This window comes from Rhinopithecus bieti, unplaced genomic scaffold, assembly GCF_001698545.2.
Source record: "Rhinopithecus bieti isolate Rb0 unplaced genomic scaffold, ASM169854v2 scaffold_15813, whole genome shotgun sequence".
In the NCBI taxonomy this organism is placed as follows: domain Eukaryota; kingdom Metazoa; phylum Chordata; class Mammalia; order Primates; family Cercopithecidae; genus Rhinopithecus; species Rhinopithecus bieti.
Genome location: NW_016809040.1, coordinates 2,873,283 through 2,891,994, shown reverse-complemented (window position 1 = coordinate 2,891,994; position 18,712 = coordinate 2,873,283). Strand labels below are relative to the sequence as shown.

Below are 18,712 nucleotides of genomic sequence, written 5' to 3'. Positions count from 1 at the left end.
AAAAAAAAAAAAAGAAAGGAAAAGAATGGACTATAATAATATATGGACACATTTAGCAAAGTAATGTTAACTACAAAGAGCAGAACTCATAATATTGTAAAATTGTTAGAATATATCTGTATGTTAGCAAATATTAGATGATATTTACTTGCAGTAATTTGGGATTTCCAAAAAGCTGTTAGCATAATTTACAGTAAAGTATAATTTTAAGAAACTGGGCAGGGCACGATGGCTCACACCTGTAATCCCAGCATTTTGGAAGGCAGAAACAGGTGGATTGCTTGAGGCCAGGAGTTCAAGACCAGCATGGCCAACATGGCCAAACCCCATCTCTACTAAAAATACAAAAATAAACCAGACACAGTGGTGAATGCCTGTAATCCCAGATACTTGGGAGGTTGAGTCGGGGAGGATTGCTTGACCTGGGAAGTGGAGGTTGCAGTGAGCCGTGATCATACCACTGCACTCCAGCCTGGGAACAGAGCAAGACTCTGTCCCAAGGTTTTGTTTTGGTTAACTTGCTGTCTCTTTTGCCAGGAATTACTTGTGGGCTACCCCCCAACATCACCAATGGAGATTTCTTCAGCACTAACAGAGAGAATTTTCAATATGGATCTGTGGTGACCTACCACTGCAACCTTGGAAGCGGAGGGAGAAAGCTGTTTGAGCTCGTGGGTGAGCCCTCCATATACTGCACCAGCAAAGATGACCAAGTGGGCATCTGGAGCGGCCCAGCCCCTCAGTGCATTATACCTAACAAATGCACGCCTCCAAATGTGGAAAATGGAATATTGGCATCTGTCAACAGAAGCTTATTTTCCTTAAATGAAGTTGTGGAGTTTAGGTGTCAGCCTGACTTTGTCATGAAAGGACCCCACCGTGTGCAATGCCAGGCCCTGAACAAATGGGAGCCAGAGTTACCAAGCTGCTCCAGGGGTGAGTCTGACTGAGGCCTAGAAGGTCCCTGCAAATTACATGCATTGCTGTTGGATCAGGAGATTAGTATTTGTTCAGGGGGAGGGATGTGTGGTGAGGAGGTGGGAAAGTAATTTTGGGGGGAAGAAGCATGAAATTAAGAATGGGGGTGTGCATGCACCCATGCATATGTGTCTTCATTTTGAAAAGCAAGACCTTAATTAGCCAGAAAAAAAGCTATTTTGGACTCACCTATTAATCAGTTCTCAGGGCAAAGTACCAGCTGCAATCTCTCTCAATTATATTGAAAAATTATATGGACTTTATGGTCAGCTGTGCCCTAAGCGCTTTATATACATTATCTCATTTATTGTTTACAACAACACTGGCTTATTTAAGGCCTTGTGTTTTTGATGGCTCATCTTGTCTACTGATGCCACAATAGCTGGCTTAGCAGCTGAGTGGGAGGTGTTATAGCTGATACATAGGGACAGAGAAAGAGCTTACAGTTCTTCTACCAACTCATGTTAGCCTTGTGCAACCACTGAACTGGGAAGACAAACAGATAAAGGGATATAAAGACGGATGTATTGAGGTAGGAGATTGGCAGGGCTTGTGTTCTGGTCACAATCCTGCTGACCAAAACAGAATCTGTCCTAGACAGGATGAAGTGGAAAAAAACAGCAGGAACAGGCAGTTGGCGATGAAAGCAATCGCTAGCTGCCCTCATATTCCCATCAGCACCATGACATTTTATAAATGCCATGGCAACGACCTGGAAGTTACCACCCCTTTCCAGGAAAGTTCTAAATAACAACCCCCTCAATTTGCATTGATATGCCCCTTAACTTACATGTAATTGGCTGGGCATGGTGGCTCATGCCTGTAATCCCAGCACTTTGGGAGGCCGAGATGGGCAGATCACCTGAGGTCAGGAGTTCAAGACCAACCTGCCCAACATGGTGAAACCCTGTCTCTAATAAAAATACAAAAATTACCTGGGTGAGGTGGCTCATGCCTGAAATCTCATTAGGCTGAGGCAGGAGAATTACTTGAACCTGGGACGCAGAGGTTGCAGTGAGCCAAGATCACACGACTGTGCTCCAGCCTGGGTGATAGAGTGAGATATCACCTCAAAAAAAAAAAAAAAAAAAAAAAAAAAAAAAAAAAAAAAAAAAAAAAAAACTGCACACACACAAAACAGAAAGCAGTTGTTTACTATGGCCGATGATCTGGAGCAGCAGCCTCAAGGCTGGCTGAGGAACTGGCTGCCCACGTGGCGCCCCACTTCCATGTCTCAGCTGAAGAATGTGGAAGCCAGGATCCTCCAGTGTCTCCAGAATAAGTTCCTGGCCAGATATGTGTCCCTCCCAAACCAGAATAAGATCTGGACAGTGACTATGAGCCCCGAGCAAAAGGACCACACCCCCCTGGTGATGGTGCACAGTTTCGGGGGCGGCGTGGGCCTCTGTGTCCTTAACATGGACTCACTGAGTGCCTGCCGCACACTGCACACCTTCCCTCTGCTTGGCTTCGGGCAATGCTCAAGGCCAGCATTCCCGAGGGACCCGGAGGGGGCTGAGGATGAGTTTGTGACATCGATAGAGACGTGGCGGGAGACCATGGGGATCCCCAGCATGATCCTCCTGGGGCACAGTTTGGGAGGATTCCTGGCCACTTCTTACTCAATCAAGTACGCTGATAGAGTTAAACACCTCATCCTGGTGGACCCATGGGACTTTCCCCTCCGACCAACTAACCGCAGTGAGATCCGTGCACCCCCAACCTGGGTCAAAGCTGTGGCATCTGTCCTAGGACATTCCAATTCACTGGCTGTTCTTCGAGTAGCTGGGCCCTGGGGACCTGGCCTGGTGCAGCGATTCCCGCCGGACTTCAAACACAAGTTTGCAGACTTCTTTGAAGATGATACCATATCAGAGTATATCTATCACTGCAATGCACAGAATCCCAGTGGTAAGACGGTATTCAAAGCCATGATGGAGTCCTTTGGCTGGGCCCAACACCCTATGCTGGAGCGAATTCACTTGATTTGAAAAGATGTGCCCATCACCATGATCTATGTGTCCGATACCTGGATAGATACCAGTACGGGTAAAAAGGTGAAGATGCAGCGGCCGGATTCCTATGTCCGAGACATGGAGATTGAGGGTGCATCTCACCACGTCTATGCTGACCAGCCACACATCTTCAATGCTGTGGTGGAGAAGATCTGCAACTCAGTTGATTGAGCCACTCTCTGAAGAGGAAGAGGAGAAAGCCAGAGAGTCACTCTTGCCTCCCTCTCTGCTTACTCACCCACTCTGTCCTTTCCTCACCAACTAACATATGCCAGCCAGGCAGAGTCTTAGGCTGTTCCCAGAACAGGACCACAGTGAAAAGAACACTCTTGATCCCACACTAAAGGCTGAAGGCAGAAGCCACAAGAGGCCTTCAGTGCCACCCCTGGGGAAGAACATAAAGGGTTGCACAATGTCACTCATCCACTTCTTGCCAAGTGTTACCCAGATGGTGGAGGATGTGAAGGGATTGCACCGAGCCACATTCGCTCTCTCTGCGGCCTTTCTTCCTCTGGGCAAAGACGGGCTTCCAGTGGCCTTTCCTAGCTCTGCAGTGTTTGTGGGGATAGGTTCCATGCACGAACACCTTCCTCCTCCATCCCCTACTTCACCCCATCCCATACCAGTTCCATCCAGGGTCTGGTTAACCACCAAGAGCAGGTCCTGGAGTTCCCTTCACCTGCAGAGTCCTTTTCATGACCTAGAAGGTCTTATTCAAAGCCCTCATTGACAGAGGAGGAAACAGGCCAAGGCAGGACATGGCTGGACCATGGTGATACAGCTCCGTGTGATTCAAGTTCTGGCTAGAGCCCAGGTCTGCCGACACCCTGTGCTTGTTGCACACTTGATTTGCTAAGGCTTGAGATAGGCACCATTGCCATGGGGCTGGTTCCGGTCACTGGCTGAGGAAAAGCCCGTCCCTGCCCCACATTCTAGCCCCACTATGTGGGGGTGCTGTTGTCCCGCCTATGTCTCATCTCTGGCTGCCTAAGCTAGGGACACTCAAGTGCTTCCTTCCTTGCCCCATCTTCCTCCCAACTGGAAGCCTCTGAGCCTCTCCTGTGCCTTAGGCCCCGAAGCCCCACATGTAGTATAGAGCAAAGGTGGAAGAAAGGGTAGAAAGGCCCTTCAGCCCCAGGGCCATCTGCAAGCCCCTACCCATGGCCCAATGGGGAGCCTCCAGCCACCAGTTCCCTGTCCTTGTCAGCCACTGAGTGGTTCCCACTGCATGACCCTCTATCCCTCCATCTGTCCCCATGGTTTCCACCCCGATCCACCTGTCAGCCCTCTCCCAGGGAGCTGTTTCAGGGATTCTGGGCAGTAGGCTGGGCCTAGCCTCAGAACCTGGCAGCTCCCGCCCGCTCCTTCATTTTTGTAAAACCAACCCTGTCACCAGAATGGTATTAACTCCTGGTGCTTTGTACTACTGGTCCAGCTGCCTTGGGCTCCTTTTCTATATTAATAAACAAATGAGTAAAAAAAAAAAAAAAAAAATTTACATGTAATTGAAGTGGGCTTACAGGAGTATAAATACAGTTGGCTGCCAGGAGCCGATATGTTGCTGACTCTGGGTGCACTGCCTGTGAGTTAGCCCTGCTCTGCAGGGGCAGTGCCTTTCTAAAAGATTGCTGTCCGGCACCACTGGCTCATCCTTGAATTCTGTCCTGGGTGAGGCAAGAACCCTTCCAGAGTAAGCCCCAATTTAGGGTCATGCCTGTCCTGAAACAGTATGACTGCACTTTAGTCATAGGTGTGCTATCAGAGAAATGGGAGGAAATCTATAAAACAGATATGGTCTCAGGTGACAGTCTCATTACCTGAATAACAATGGTACAAATCGGGATTACCTTCATAGGAAATATGTAGATGGAGAATCTACCAATACTAATAACTCCACATTGGATAGCCAGAGCTAGGAGAAAATACCTCGTATACTGTAGATTTACAAGTGAATTTGGGGCCTTGTGCTAGGGAGAATTGGGTTCTATAGCTCTACCTTTTACTAGCCATGAGGCCTTCAGCAAGCATAGGATATAGCAAAAGAAATTCCCCCGTAAGTAACAAGTACTCTGGAACTGTCCTTTCCACAGTGTGTCAGCCGCCTCCAGAAATCCTGCATGTTGAGCATAATCCAAGCCATCAGGACAACTTTTCATCTGGGCAGGAAGTGTTCTACAGCTGTGAGCACCGCTATGACCTCAGAGGGGCTGCGTCTCTGCACTGCATGCCCCAGGGAGACTGGAGCCCTGAAGTCCCCAGATGTGCAGATGCCTTGACTCTCTGGCTTCCAGATTGCTCTGTTTCCCCCTCACATGGAGGTCTTACTCCTGTTGTTTTATTTTTCTTCTAGTGAAATCCTGTGATGACTTCCTGGGCCAACTCCCTCATGGCCGTGTGCTGTTTCCACTCAATCTCCAGCTTGGAGCAAAGGTGTCCTTTGTTTGCGATGAAGGGTGAGTGTGACCCAGAGTTAAGACCAAGGACTCAGTGTGGAGAATCACTCCCCTGAGATCAGGGGTTAATCCAAAACAGGAGCCGACCTAGTATATAAGAAGTACCCAGAGAAATGAATTTATGGAAGGGTAGTTTTGAAATAAGGGTAGGGGCTAAGTGGCACCACTTTCAGAAGACAATGAGAAAATGGCACATACAGCTCAATGTCAGGTACAAGCATAAATACAGTCACTGATCTTGTGCACACAGTTGGAACTTGAAATGAATGGGTATGTATTTATTTGGAGGCAAAAGAACATAATTTTATAAAATGTATGCTAGAGAAAAAAAGATGAGTAAGACGAAAATTGTTTGCCTCATAATAAGGCAAAGGTTGTTTTAGGAAACTTAAAACCAATCAAAAGTGAAATTTGTAATAGTGTATGGATAAGTATGTTTTAACCCAATTACATATCTTCATGTCAAGAATGGCCAGTGTAATTGTTTTGATGCAAGATTTTTCTCAGCCACTTTGCCAGCTGGTGACCTCTGGCCAGAAACAGCCCTGCCCAGGCCTTGCTCGGCCCAGGATCAAGACAGGAGACACCTCATCTACTCGACCCTCCCAGGCCGTGCCTGGCTTGGGCTCTGATGCAGATCCTGTGGCTGCCACGACTACATGCTCAGCCTCTGGCAGGAGGGGGTGTGTAGTGAGCAAGTGTGGGTTCTGGCTGGCTGCGCCAAGCACTGGCACAGGAGCGGGCTCCGTGTGGGGATTGCGGCTGAACCAGGCATGTCGCACTGAAGGGAACGTGGTGGTGCCCAAACAGGGGTCCCCACAACCCCAAAGCCAAGAGGGGGTGTTACAGCATGCTAATAGCTCTTAGCATTTGATAATGCCTGAAGCCCAACAGATGGTGGTGTGTTAACAACTCTGTCAGTCCCATCGCCCCGCTCAGGCCTGTGTCTCCAGGGCTGACTTGATCTGCTGCTGCTTCCTGTTGCATGGAATAGCTGCCCTCCCCTAGGAGAGGGCAAAGGGTAACTGTATTACAGCCTTCTTCATACCTGTGTTTGGTGGGTCCTGAGTTCTCTTCCTGCAGCCAAGAAAAAGAAGATTATGCTAACAATAGAAGGGTGAGGAGGGTGGAGAAGAGTTTTATTGAGTGATGAAACAGCTCCTCAGTGGAGACGAGACACGAGGGTGGACCCCAGATGAAGTCAGGGGGTCATTCTCTCAGTGTGGCTGGTTCTGGGGCTTTTATGGACTCAGAATTGGAAGTGTGTATTAATTTGTGAGTATGCAAAAAAGGCTAAAGCAAAGCCACCACTCAAAGGTGGGCACAACAGTGCAAAAAACCAATTACGGAAGAGCAGGTGTATGTGAAATAGATGAAGAGTGGGGATCAATCAGAGGAAAGCACACCCAATGGGAAGAGAGGTTCTCAAGCCAGTCCATGGATTTACCTGGAACTTGTAGCGAGGCTTTAAACTGTCTTCGGCTTGAAGGTCAGATTTCACTGGGATCCGCCCCATCTGCCTAGGATTTGTCTGCCTCCTGCTTCTACCACTGTTAAGTGAGGTATTATTAGTTGTTTATGTGTGTCCATTATTCTTGGTACACTATGAGTCTAGGGGGATAACTAGATTGAGCAATTAAGGAGTTATTTTTAATAATTTCCGAGGATTTTTTGGCATTTACAAAGTCCACCATCTAATAATGATTTCCAATTTCAGAACGATTTTAGATTTCAGAAGGGAAGCAGGATTCAATAGTAAGTTAGGCTTTTCAGGGTGGCAAAGACTTCTCCCCCGACCCTTCTTTGTTTGTTAGATCACGTGGTTCAGCATGCTTCTGTGAGCCTCCTCTGGCCCATTATATTTGGAGTGGCAAGAAAAACAATGGCTGTTCTCTTTCCAGATGTTCCTGGCTTTGCTTACCAAATCGAGAGTTGTTCTGCCTCATGACCCACTAATGAGAATAAGTGGGATGTCAGAGAGCCATCAGTGAAAGATGACACCTGAAGGTTGTGGCTCTTGTGCCCATGTAGAAGTCTGGTTCTGTGTTAATGCCTTCTGTAGGTGATGCTGGGCTATGAAGTTTATATGGCACATCAGCTCTAATTGCTTTGCCAGTCACAGGGTACCATGGTTCTTTAGAATAAATTGGCCTTTGAGTTTCTGCCAGCTACTGAAGAATTCAGATCCCTAATGAATTTAGACTTTTAGCTGGGCCTGAACCTAAGAACCAAATGATAGTCAAAGAGGAAATGGTAGTGAGGAAGCTGAGCATCTATTAGTGAAGAAATCAAGGGAGAGATGAGAATTGCTCACACATTTGCTACCACTTTTTTTTTCTTTAGGTTCCGATTAAAAGGCAGGTCTGCTAGTCATTGTGTCTTGGCTGGAATGAAAGCCCTTTGGAATAGCAGTGTTCCAGTGTGTGAACGTGAGTAGAAAGAACTATGTAGTTTGGATAACTCTCCTTATTTTTGTTTTCCAGTGTGTTTACTGCATGGAATCACCTGTTGTCTGGATCCTTACTTAACTAAATTTCGGATAAAAATACTTCTTTGTTGGAAGAATTTCAAGAAGCATCTTGTAGGACTTCTCTGACATTTGTTACTAATCTGTAAATCACTTAGTTTAATGACTAAATCACTTAGTTTAATGACAGTGTTTAACTTTGTGGGGAACGTGTGGCAAGAAACTAGATGACATAAAGGTGTAGCACGTTTTAGTTAGTCACTTATTTTTAGTTTTCTTATAAGGAGTAATCTTTCTTAATTTTTTTTTCGTTTTTGAGACAGTTACCTAGGACAGACTGCAGTGGTGCAATCACAGCTCACTGCAGTTTCAATGGCCTGGGCTCTAGTGACCCTCCCACTTCAGCCTCCCAGTAGTTGGGACTATAGGTGCATGCCACCACACCTGGCTAATTTCTTATTTTTTGTAGAAATGGAGTCTTGCCATATTGCCCAGGCTGGTCTCAAACTCCCGGGCTCAAGCTATCCTCCCACCTTGGCCTCCAAAAGTGTTAGGATTACAAGTGTGAGCCACCATGCCCAGCCAAATTTTTATGTTCTTTTATCCCCTCGCATATCATAAACAGTTTAGTCAGCTTGTTTTTTAGCCGGCAGTATTTAATGACGTAGGGCTTCCCATGTGCTAGGACTTTCCATGTGTAGAAAAAGTAATGAAGAGTAAAAGAATAGTGAAGACGCCTCCCTACTTTCCTGGAGTGTATTTTCTTGTTGGGAAGCAGACTAAGAACAATAAAATAAGTAATCAAAATTCTAAAAATTGTAATATATAAAATGATAGTTAAATAGGGATGTTATGCAGAAAATAAAACAGAGTTATATGATAAATTAGTACGTGGAAGGAGCTGGGATGATGAATCAGTGTCTGAAATGATGAGGTGTCCTAAGTTTCCAAACCATCTGCTTAAATAAAGTATGTCCAAATTCAGAAAGAATTCAGAAACTCTTAGATAAAAGTATATGTTTGACATACTAAGACATTACTGATTTACCCTATTCTGTCTATTAAAGCAAGGCAATAATTTTTTAAACCTTTTTTTTTCTTATTGGAAAATGTTTAATTTGCATTGTGTTAAAATAACTTACAGAAATCGATTTGGATATTTTATGGTGAGTATTATGGTGAAGAACAATGAATACCTGAGGAAACTCAAGTGTTCAACAAACTCGACCTTACAGAGACACATAAAGCTGAAAATAAATATATAAATAAACTTAGGAAAACACAAACAGGTAAAATTCAAGCATGAGAAGTCAATCATTGTTTGATGTACTAAGTCTTTTTTATACACATAATTCTGATAAACTTGGACATCACTTCCTAAATTCATATCAAATTAGAAGCATCAAGTGCTTTTAGGGAAGGAACTGTTCTAAGCAGACTAAAAGGAGGAAGAAATGATGGCTAATAATTTGGAAGAAAGAAGAAAAGGCTCTTTGGCACCATTTAATCTGGGTAAGAAGAGCCTTACCAATGTAGTCTGATGACACCATTGGAAATTTGGTGTTGGTCCTGATGATAATGGTCTTGAATCACCAAGAAACATTTACATTGCTAAAGATGATAGCTCATGATTATTAAAGTTCATAGATTTCCTTGGAACTTATGGTCTCCAATGGCCAAAACTTTGTCTGTCTTGAACCTCATTGTCAACCCAGGAATCTTACTATGCCTGATTTAAAGTAGACAACCAAATGGGCATTTTCAAAAAAACTTAAAAAAAAATTACTTTCCAAATTCATCATGAACATAGCTACCTGGATGGTCCAAAAACACTGTCTTTGGCCTTTTGCAATAAACTGTAATTTATTATATTCATAGCACAGTCACAGGTCACTAATATTTCAGTCATCTTAAGTGAAACTCTAATGGAACTTAAAGCTCTTGTTTTCTTTCTAGAAATCTTTTGCCCAAATCCTCCAGCTATCCTTAATGGGAGACACACAGGAGCTCCCCTTGGAGATATTCCCTATGGAAAAGAAATATCTTACACATGTGACCCCCACCCAGACAGAGGGATGACCTTCAACCTCATTGGGGAGAGCACCATCCACTGCACAAGTGACTCTCAAGGGAATGGGGTTTGGAGCAGCCCTGCCCCTCGCTGTGAACTTTCTGTTCCTGCTGGTTAGTACCTGCTTCCACATATCCTAAATGGGTTCAGAATATCTAGGTGAGAACCTCCATATTTCTATAGTGACAGTCATTTTTGCTTGTGAAAATGGCTTTGCTATGAATGTCAGAGACAGAACTACCTCCCAAGTAAATGACAAATGGGTTCTAGTAGGCACACTGTGTCTCAGTTGTTGGTATTCTGATGGTCCTTGGGGTGAGGAGTGTGGGATGGTAAAGAGAGAAGGGGGTGGACAGTGAAGAGAATTGGTGAGGTCCAGATTTTGTAGAGAATATTTTCAAAGTACTGAAAACAAATGCTAAAGAAAATACTCTTTTATTCCACCTCTACTACGAGTTGTCTTTATCCTGGATAGATGGATGTGCTGCACAAAAAGTACACAATGATGACGTAATTTACTTCAGAACTGATAATACTATAAAAGTAATTTAAGAAACTCAGATGTAGGGATTTATACTTTTTATGTTGTTTCCAAGGGTTTGTTCAAGTCACTGACTATATTTAGTTGGTCCTTCACCTCACCATTAACAAAGGGAACTCAGGAGGCCCTGGAGAAGCAGAGTTTAAGACTGTACTCTTAGCCTCCATAGCTCTTTCCTTTGATATATTAGTCTGGCTTTAAATGACAGTACCTGACAACTGTAGATGCATTTGTGGCTGTGACTGCCTGCACAAGCTCCATCCTCCAGTAAGGACAGAAGAGCATTGAATCATAAAAGTTGTAGACTTTTTAATGTGTTTTTTTGAGATGGAGTCTTGCACTGTCGCTCAGGCTGGAGTGCAGTGGCACAAACTCGGCTCAATGCAACCTCTGCCTCCTGGGTTCAAGCAATTCTCCTGCCTCAGCCTCCGAAGTAGCTAGGATTACACGCGCTTGCCATCACAGTTGACTAATTTTTGTATTTTTTAGTAGAGACGGGGATTCACAATGTTGGTGAGGCTGGTCTCTAACTCCTGACCTCAGGTAATCCACCTGCCTCGACCTCCCAAAGTGGAGGGATTACAGGCATGAGCCTGGTGCTGACTTTTTTGACCTGTTGGCTAATTTGACTTAGAATTTCTGTGGTTGAAAAATAACACAGTAGATAGATGAGAAATATATGGGAAACACAGTGAAGGGTTAATAGTGTTATCTTACAGGTAGCAGTAGTGGTGGTTGTGGTACTAGTTGTAAAAATTAATATATAATGAATACTTAGTACCACTATTAAAAGATAGATAGGCTGGACATGGTGGCTTATGTCTGTAATACCAGCACTTTGGGAGGCCAAAGTGAGAGGATCACTTGAGCCCAGGAGTTCAAGAGCAACCTGGGCAGTATAGCAAAACTCTGTCTCTACAAAAAATAAAAAAATTAGCTGGGCATGGTAGCACATGCCTGTAGTTGCAGCTTCTTGAGAGGCTTAGGTGGGAGAATTCCGAGCCTGGGAGGTCGAGGCTGCAGTGAGCTGAGATCACAACACTGCACTCCAGCCTGGGAAATAGAGCAAGACTCTGTCTCAAAACATACACACACACACACAAACACACACAAGATAGCTTCTAATTTAATTACACAACAACCTATGAGGAGGGTAGTATTCTTATTATCTCATTTTATAGATGTAGAAACTGAGACACAGAGGGTTTAGGTAACTTGCACAAGACCACAGAATGGGGTAGCCTAGCCAAGCAATCTACTTATCTGTAACAATAAATAACAATATTTAACTTAACAGTAAATAAATGGTCAAAGGACATAAATATATCATTCAACAAGAGACTATTTAAGTATTGTCATAATGAAATGGAAAGTTATCAGGCCAAGGTCCCAAACACCAGATAATGGGCAATTCTTCAGTTGGATGAAGGAGATACATACGAAGAATCAGAATGGGCCAAGTAACTAGTACCAGCAGGTTCTTGGAACTCAGAGCTTAGTGTAGACTCCTCGTGAATTGGGCTGAACCACTTAGGAACTCCTTTTGTCTCTCTGAACTAAGACTCAGACTAAAAGCAGTCCCCTTTGCCTTCTTGTTCCTAGTCTCTTTACCCTATCTAGTCTTCGCCTTTGACATCTTACTGCTTTGTAGTGAGAAGAGGCAAAGAAAGTTTCATGAGCTTAGAGACCTTCAAAACAGAAAAAATAAAACCCAGTATTTTCCCCTAAGGCTTGGGATAGATTACTTAAGATACCAGTCCTAGGCCTTCCTAAAATGGAAGATGAAGAACTAACCTGGGGAGGTGGTCCAGGCTTGGAGTGACATGCCATAGAGGGTTTTGAGAAAGAGTAGCAATCCAAAGAGAACTCACTCTTACGCTGAGTACTAGCATAAGAGAAGGAAGAATTTCTTGGGATACTCAGATCCCCTATCTTCCCATTTCAATGGCCCAGTTACATCAGAGGCCTGATTCATTTCAACATCTTCCTCAGAGCAAGGGGTAATCGCCAGGTCCCCTTTAAAGCCAGAATTAATACATATAACCCATATTTACGCTGTCTCAAGAACAATTAGCATGGTGTTGCATGCTAGACAAGTAAGTTCAACTCCAGGAAACATGTTAAAACTAAGAGAAGTTTCTACTTGAATATCTTAAGAGCAGCTTAAAGAAAAATTAAACTATGTGACACTCATTAAAATGTCCCCAAATCCTCTTTACCCATTTCCATTACCCAGTGTCCCATTCATTAAACAACTGCTTTCCTAGAGCCTAGTTTCTCTCAGTTCCACCGAGACTGTTTCTCAATATTCTCCCCACTTTCTGGACCTTCTTAGTTCACAAGAAGTCTCCATGCCATTTCTAAGGTAAATGGAGTTTCTTCGGTTCTGCATAGTTCAATGCAACACACCCCTGAAAGTTTCTGCAGGGAAATACAGAAACGATCTTAGGATGCAAGATTTAGAGGAAGGGTGTAAATATCTTTCTGCTTTGACACACAAATATACAGAAACTCTTTAACCTCACTAGAACTAAAGAAATGCAAAATAACAAGGTACCATTTTTAAAAATTGTCCATTAAAAAGTTTTTTATGTGAACACCCAATAAAAGGTAAGGATGTAATGTAACGAATATTGTTGTATGTTGAAGATACTATTGTAAATTGGCAAAATCTATTATGAAAAACAATTATGCAATGTATGTGGACAATAATACAACTATTCCTGCCAGTTAGCCCTCCTAGAACTCCAATCTAAGGAAATAATGTAAAATATAAAATATTTTATGCATTTTATTAAGGGTTTCATGAGAAAGAAAACTAGAAATAAATGCACAATAGAAGTCATTGAATACACTATGATGCATCTACTATATTATATTAGTCTGTTGTAATTTACATTTCTAGTATATAAATATGTGAAAACACACATATGAGAAAATATACCAGAGGAGAATGTATCAAAACATGTTTTGGGTACTAGGATTTGGGGTGATTTTTTCTTTAGTTCTGTATTGTAAGTTTTCTTCTGTAATTGTATTAGTTTTATGAGAAAAATATTAATTTTTAGAAAGTCTTCTTGGCAGTGGCTCACACCTGTAATCCCAGTACTTTGGGAGGCTGAGGCGGGTGGATCACAAGGTCAGGAGATTGAGACCATCCTGGCCAACAAGGTGAAACCCCATCTCTACTAAAAACACAAAAATTAGCTGGGTGTGATGGCATGTGCCTGTATTCCCAGCTACCCAGGAGGCTGAGGCACAAGAATCCCTTGAACTAGGAGGCAGAGGTCGCAGTGAGGTTGCACCACTGCACCCCAGCTTGGCGACAGATTGAGAATTTGTCTAAAAAAAAAAAATCTTCTCTGAGTACAGAAGGTAAAATGAGAGTATGTGAGTGAAATCAATGACTTTAAAAAAATATATTAGTCTGAGTCCTGAATAAAATTCAGGATAAATTGTCACTGGCTGAGAAGTCCTGTTCAATTATGTTGCATGCCAGAGTGATGTTTTTGTGACTTTTGTCTTTGTTTTAGGTGCAAATGACGCTCTTATAGTTGGTAAGTTTTATGAAGGGTTTGCTGAGGAATTCTGGCATCTTTAACAGTAAGTACCTACTTATAATGAATGAAATGTAAAAAGAGAGATCAAAATATCTTGAGTTGTAAATTCAACTAGAAAGAAAATCATGATGAATTTAGGCCATATGGTGGAACTGGCATCGTCATATGCCAGGTTACTGAGTAACCTTCCTCAAAGGTTCTTTACTATCTTTGAACCACTACAAATGCATAATCATTCAACAGTGTCAAAAATAACTTATTTGAATGTGGTGGGAGAATGAAGCTTCTTCTTTGGGTTGTAACCTGGAGTATGCTTCCAGAGGGTGATTGTGCCCATTTGCACAAATAGAAAGCCACAAGATCAGTCTTCTGAGCCCATATCTGTGATCTGCCTATGTTAGAAGAATAGTTTTGTAATAGAGTTTGCTTCCAAGGGAATTTCTGTGGCATAGTATTCCTACATCCCTTTTTACACATCTGGACACTGAGACATGGAGGGTTTAGGTAACTTGCCCAAGACCACAGAATGGGGTAGCCTGGGTCTACCTACCCGTGGAGACTGTGCACTTTAACAATCAATAAATGGACGAAGGACCTACACATATAATTCAACAAGAGAGAAAATTCCAGTATTGTCACAGTGAAATGCCTGTGTGTTAAGCCTTAGGCAAGACACACAGGCAGGGCCATGGAGAGCTGGTGGCCAGCTGCCCCATCGCGGTTCTCACTTACTTTTGGAAAAGTTGATGTTGGACTAAAGGTTACAAAATAGCTCAGATCACATCTTAACTATAATAACCCCGTGGGAGTAAGACTAATACTATAGAAACCCAGAGTAAAGCAGAATGTATAGTTACATCTAAAAAAAAAAAAAAAAAAAAAAAAAGAAAGCATTGGCAATCTGTAGTGGGACTGGATACTAAGACAGAATTTAAAACCTATGAGTTATATTTTCCATGCATGTAATTACCTTGTTTTACTGCCTAGGCACTTTATCTGGTATGATCTTCGTTATTTTATTCATCATTTTCCTCTCTTGGATAATTCTAAAGTACAGAAAAGGGTAAGGGTAAGTATAGCCATATTATCCCAAGAAATGTAAACTGCTGATATCCTAGTTTTGCTAAGACATTGCAGACACTGACCTCTAAGCCCAGATCCTATCATAGCACTAGAAGTTTGATTGGGTCACTTATGGCACACATAGCCTGCCAGTGGGGAAGAATTAAGACTTTCTATTGGGTATTTTAATATATGAACAAATACTTTGTAAACACAATTAACTTTTTTTTTTTTCTGAGACAGAGTCTTTCTCTGTCACCCAGCCTAGAGTGCAGTGGTGCGACCTCGGCTCACTGAAACCTCCACCTCCCAGGTTCAAGGGATTCTCACGCCTCAGCCTCCTGAGTAGCTGGGACTACAGGCATGTGCCACTACACCAGGCTAATTTTTGTATTTTTAGTACAGACAGAGTTTTGCCATGTTGGCCAGGTTGGTCTCAAACTCCCGACCTCAAGTGATCCACCCGCCTCAGCCTCCCGAAGTGCTGGGATTACAGGCATGAACCACTGTGCGAGGTCACTATTAACTTTTTACAGTTGAAAAAAAACTTGCAAAAATTAAGATCTGAATAAAGAAATGTCTTTGACAGGGAAGAGAACATACACAGCTTTTGTACTGGTTGATTGAAGTATAACACCAGTGAGGCCAGAATCAATAATATCAATGTTATAAGGTTGATGAGCAAATTCTATACCCATAAAAAACTGAGGGCCAGGTTTGGTGCCTCACGGTTGTAATCCCAGCACTTTCAGAAGCTGAGGTAGGCAGATCATGAGGTCAGAAGTTTGAGACCAGCCTGGCCAACACAGTGAAAACCCATCTCTACTAAAAATACAAAAACTTAGCCAGGTATGGTGGCATGTGCCTGTAGTCCCAGCTACTCGGGAGGCTGGGGCAGAAGAATCGCTTAAACCTGGGAGGCAGAGGTTGTGGTGAGCCGAGATCACACCACTGCAGTCCAGCCTGGGCAACAGAGCAGACTCCGTCTAAAAAAAATAAAAATAAAAAAACCTGAATTTGTAACTTTTAAGTGAACAGTTTTCTATAGGAAATATTCTAAACAATGCAGTTTCCTACAACAAACTATACAGCAATTGAAGTTTTTGTATTTACAGAGATGCCAATACACTTTTAAAAAGTAGTTTGTCATAGTAGATCTTGCTGTGAACAACCTAGTCAGGAACTCAATTTCATGGGAAAATAGTGAATTGGTTGACATTTAAATTTAAATCATTATCCTTCCTAACTAATGTTCTCCATATTTTATGGCTTGACATATAAATATTCTTTGCTCTTTTCCATTACAAAAAGAAAAGGTAAGTAGCTTGGCACTTTCCCTTAACAAAGTACTTGTGTCAATACATTTTTCTCTTAAAGTTTCTTATTAAGTACCGCTATAATTTGTGAGTTAATGTTAAAAAAAAATTTACTAAGTCTGAATTAAAGAAGTTAGGGCTTCTAATTTTCTGTATCTATACCAGTCTCTAGTTGAAACCACACAGGGGAAATGATTATCTCTTCCTCTTGAAAATATTAAAGATACTTTAATATCTTGAACATATTTGAATATCTCCACCCTTCTAACTATATCATTCTTCATTCCTCATGGCCCATTCCTTGTTAATCAACTACAGTTGATTAACATGACTCAATAACCATTTATAAAATTATTTCTTTAGAAATGATTATCTTGTATAATCTAAGCAACCTCAGAGCATATACCATTTCTTCATGTTTTCCATCTCGTAAAACCTGCCTCCTATTTTTTTCATACTCTTTTAAAGTGTAATGTCCATGGCACAACCATTCTCTCTCTGACCAATGGCTACCAGAAATGTGGCAGAAAGAAAGATCATGATCCTTGCTAGACTTAAAGGTCAGGGAGGTAAACCTCCCAAACATCTATGTAACCCACACTAAAACCTATTATATATGTGTAATCCAGGAAAACTTTTAAACATTATCTAAACTTTTACTTTTGACCTGTTTCACTTCTTGGGACTGTAACTGCCTGGAAGATTCTTCCTGCCTGTCATACAGACAAAACCAATTCCCTGAGATCATGGTATACTGCAGTAAAGAAAGAGTTGAATTAACACAAGGCCAGTCATGTGGAAGAACTGGAGTTATCACTCAACTCAGTCTCCCCAAGAACACAGGGGCAATGGTTTTTATAGATCATTTAGTAGGAAGGGAGCTAGGGAATGGGTACTGCTGATTGGTTGAGGATGGGGGTATGGGAAACGGTCCTCATGTGCTGTATCCACCTCTGGTTGGGGGCCACAGGACCAGTTGAGTCATGAGTCACAGGTTCAGGTAGAGTCAGTCAGTTGTCATATGCAAAAACCTGAAAAACATCTCAGAAGACCAGTCTTACATTCTACAATAGTGATGTTAGCTATAGGAGCAATTAGGGAAGTCACAAATCTCTGAGCAGTAATGGATTATAAAAACTATGCCTATATTTTAGCAGAGTTCAGGTCCCTCTCATAATCCTAATCTCTTGGCCTTTCATTAGCTTTCAGGCCCTGAGCAAGGAGACAGCTAGTTTTAGAAGAGACTGTTATTATCCTTGCTCCAAAGTTAAATTATAAACTAAATTCCTTTCATGGTTAGCTTGGCCTACACCCAGGAATGAGCAAAGCCAGCCCACCCGTAAGGCTGGAAGCAAGATGAAGTCAGCCGTGTTAGATTTCTTTCACTCTCATAATCTTTGCAAAGGTGGTTTCAGGATAGTGAGTGCATTTCTCTAACAAAACAGCATTGATTTTCTTGTTAGAAATAACACATAGCTAAAATTGGGAAAAAGAAGTAATAAACTTAAATAATCAGAAGGCAGAGGTCCCTTCTCTTGGAAGGAGTTGGGCTGATTAATCATGCAGTCATACCTCCTTGAGTGGGTGTGGCCAATAGCTAAGTCATTGTGGCTACATGACGAGCGCTGATTATTCCTTATCTGGAGCTCAAGCTTTCCTCACAGAAACACAAGGGCATAAAGGGCTTCATGGCAAAGAAGAAGGAAGCCATGTGGGAAACGCATAATATGAGTGGAGAGTATTGTAGTGGTCCTCAAGTCAGAAGAGCTGTTTATCCTGGAGCTGAAAAAGACTGACAGAGATAGAATAGTGTAGAACAAGATGGCCTGCTCTATGGGAGAGCCACTATCACACCAGGCCTGGAGAGGTTCAGGCTGACGTCTATCTTAAACACTGGAGACAATTCAGAAGCTGCATGAGCAGTCTAAAGACGTAGCAAGAAACTAAAATGAGGCTGGGCGCAGTAGCTCAGGCCTGTAATCCCTGCACTTTGGGAGGCTGAGGCGGGTGGATCACCTGAAGTCAGGAGTTTGAGATCAGCCCGGCCAAGATGGCAAAACCCTGTCTCTACTAAAAATACAAAAATTAGCCTGGTGTAGTGGCACATGCCTGTAGTCCCAGCTACTCAGGAGGCTGAGGCAGGAGAATCGCTTGAACCCAGGTGCTGGAGGTTGCAGTGAGCTAAAATCGTGCCACTGTACCCCAGCCTGGGCAACAAAGGCAAAACTCCATCTGAGAAAAAAAAAAAA

The 18,712-nt window shown here is 42.7% G+C and overlaps 1 protein-coding gene and 1 pseudogene across 2 annotated transcripts in view; both read left to right on the top strand.

The window, feature by feature from the left end:
* The window catches only part of LOC108539535 (complement component receptor 1-like protein), a 95,618-nt gene extending 81,486 nt beyond the window's left edge, over positions 1–14,132 (top strand). Inside the window, exons 11-12 of the mRNA XM_017888292.1 lie at positions 9,870–10,097; positions 14,059–14,132. Of these exons, the coding sequence (XP_017743781.1) occupies positions 9,870–10,097; positions 14,059–14,126 (296 nt within the window). The 3' untranslated portion in view covers positions 14,127–14,132. The remainder of the gene's footprint in view (positions 1–9,869; positions 10,098–14,058) is intronic.
* LOC108539538 (protein ABHD4 pseudogene) lies at positions 2,128–3,169 on the top strand (annotated as a pseudogene). Its single transcript, XR_001888416.1, has one exon. The product of XR_001888416.1 is annotated as a protein ABHD4 pseudogene (transcript).
* Positions 14,133–18,712: the final 4,580 nt, after the last annotated feature.